This window comes from Nansenia antarctica (assembly GCF_963989245.1).
Source record: "Nansenia antarctica genome assembly, chromosome: 12".
Taxonomy (NCBI): Eukaryota; Metazoa; Chordata; class Actinopteri; order Argentiniformes; family Microstomatidae; genus Nansenia; species Nansenia antarctica.
Genome location: NC_137682.1, coordinates 24,008,409 through 24,010,558, shown reverse-complemented (window position 1 = coordinate 24,010,558; position 2,150 = coordinate 24,008,409). Strand labels below are relative to the sequence as shown.

The 2,150-nt window shown below is 46.2% G+C and overlaps 1 protein-coding gene across 1 annotated transcript in view; it reads left to right on the top strand.

Annotated features, from left to right (window-relative positions):
- Positions 1–2,150, top strand: part of myo7aa (myosin VIIAa) — a gene marked incomplete at both ends in the record, with an annotated part of 49,986 nt that overhangs the window by 22,571 nt on the left and 25,265 nt on the right. Inside the window, 3 exon segments of the mRNA XM_080543654.1 lie at positions 1,036–1,125; positions 1,696–1,823; positions 1,982–2,108. Of these exon segments, the coding sequence (XP_080399780.1) occupies positions 1,036–1,125; positions 1,696–1,823; positions 1,982–2,108 (345 nt within the window).

Sequence of the window (2,150 nt, the reverse complement as noted above, 5' to 3'; positions counted from 1 at the left end):
AGCAGAAAGCAGTCATGTTCTTTTTTTTACCCTCTTTCAGTACTTAATTACCTCAGCAACACCTATAGTATAATAATAATAATAATAATAATAATAATAATATTTTTTTTTTTTTAATTGCGGACTCCCTGGTTAATAATCCTGACCCCACTTTGAGAACCTCTGCTCTAGATGGCTTGCCACGGCAACCAGCGTGAGACACGCTTGAGATGCGCGTCTCACGCGAGCCGTGTGACTGCTCTAACCATGTTAACATGGGCGCCGAAATGAAACGCACACACGCTACTGAGGTTGACGTCCATGGTGTGGTCCCAGCGTAGGGTGAGAGGCAGAGGTGTACTTTTGAGATGCAGTGGAATGTATGATTTCGAGTCAGTGTTGTACAGAATACATTTGAGTGTGTTCATAGGGGATTACTTTATTATGTAGATGACAGCTACATACATGTTGGGGACTACAGTCATGAAGCATCTCTAATGGTCTTGAACACTACTATACACTATACACTATACACACACACACACACACACACACACACACACACACACACACACACACACACACAGTTAGAATCAACATACCAATCCATAAGTCTGGATAAACCAAGGTATGAAGGGAGTTTTATAAATCATGAAATAACTATCATCAAACTAACACTTCCTCTATCTGATCTCAAATGACACTGACTGAGAGAGAGCATACACAACGCTACTCTATGACTGCCTCTATGACTGTCACACACCTGCCTCTATGACTGTCACACACCTGCCTCTATGACTGTCACACACCTGCCTCTATGACTGTCACACACCTGCCTCTATGACTGTCACACACCTGCCTCTATGACTGTCACACACCTGCCTCTATGACTGCCTCTATGACTGTCACACACCTGCCTCTATGACTGCCTCTATGACTGTCACACACCTGCCTCTATGACTGTCACACACCTGCCTCTATGACTGTCACACACCTGCGGTGGGCGAGGCCATGCATGGTTTCTAAGCTGTGTCCTGCTCTGCCCCCAACCTCCAGAACCCCCACAGTGACTCCCACAAGAAGAACAGTGTGCGTCACAAACTCGTGTCTCTCACCCTCAAGAAGAAGTCCAAGATCACCGAGGAGGTAAGAGACGAGAGACGAGGAGGAGAAGAAAGAGGAGAGGAACGTTTTAGTTTCCACCTCGAGCCTGACTGATGCTGTTGTAGACACTTTTTTAGTTTGAGTTACCCAGTGTTAACACTAGAACAGCCATGGGTGGGGTCATTTGACCCTGTGAGTAAACTTTTTTAAAAATATCTTTGCACTCGATCAAATTTCAGGACCCTCCTTTCATGACTTTTCCTAGATATGTGCGTTCTACCACCCAGTATCCTTACATTTTCAAAATCACATCAGGATAAGCTAATATGAAGCTATTGTGCAGTTTTTCTGTGAAGGAGGCAGGCTAATTTACAAGGCGGCCAACTAGTGGTCGTTGTGTGTAAATAGCAGCTTCCCATTGTAAAGACTATGGTCATTTGAACCCCGAGGCGGCTCTTATAGTAGGTAAAAAAGGCACTGTTCTAGTGTTAATAGTCTGGTGGCAGTCTGTTTCTCCTGAAGCCAACATGGTGTCTTGGCAAGGCATCTATGTACAAAAGCAGTCCTGAGTCCACAATTATTTTGAATACTGAATTCTGTGTCTCCTGTCAGGTGACTAAGCGCCTGAACGATGGGGAGTACAGTCTCCATGGTAACAGCATGCTGGAGGACAGACCCACCTCCAACTTGGAGAAACTCCACTTCATCATCGGCAATGGCATACTACGACCAGCCCTGAGGTACACACTCACACACACACACACACACACACACACACACACACACACACTCACACACGCTCACGCACACGCACACGCACACACACACACACACACACACACACACACACACACACACACACACACACACACACACACTAAGAGTTGGTGTTTCTCAGGGATGAGATCTACTGTCAGATCTGTAAGCAGCTGAACCAGAACCCGTCTAAGAGCTCTCACGCCCGCGGGTGGATCCTCATCTCTCTGTGTGTCGGCTGCTTCGCCCCCTCAGAGAAGTTTGTCAAGGTCAGTCCTCTTCTAGAACTACATTACCCAGCATCCTCCTTC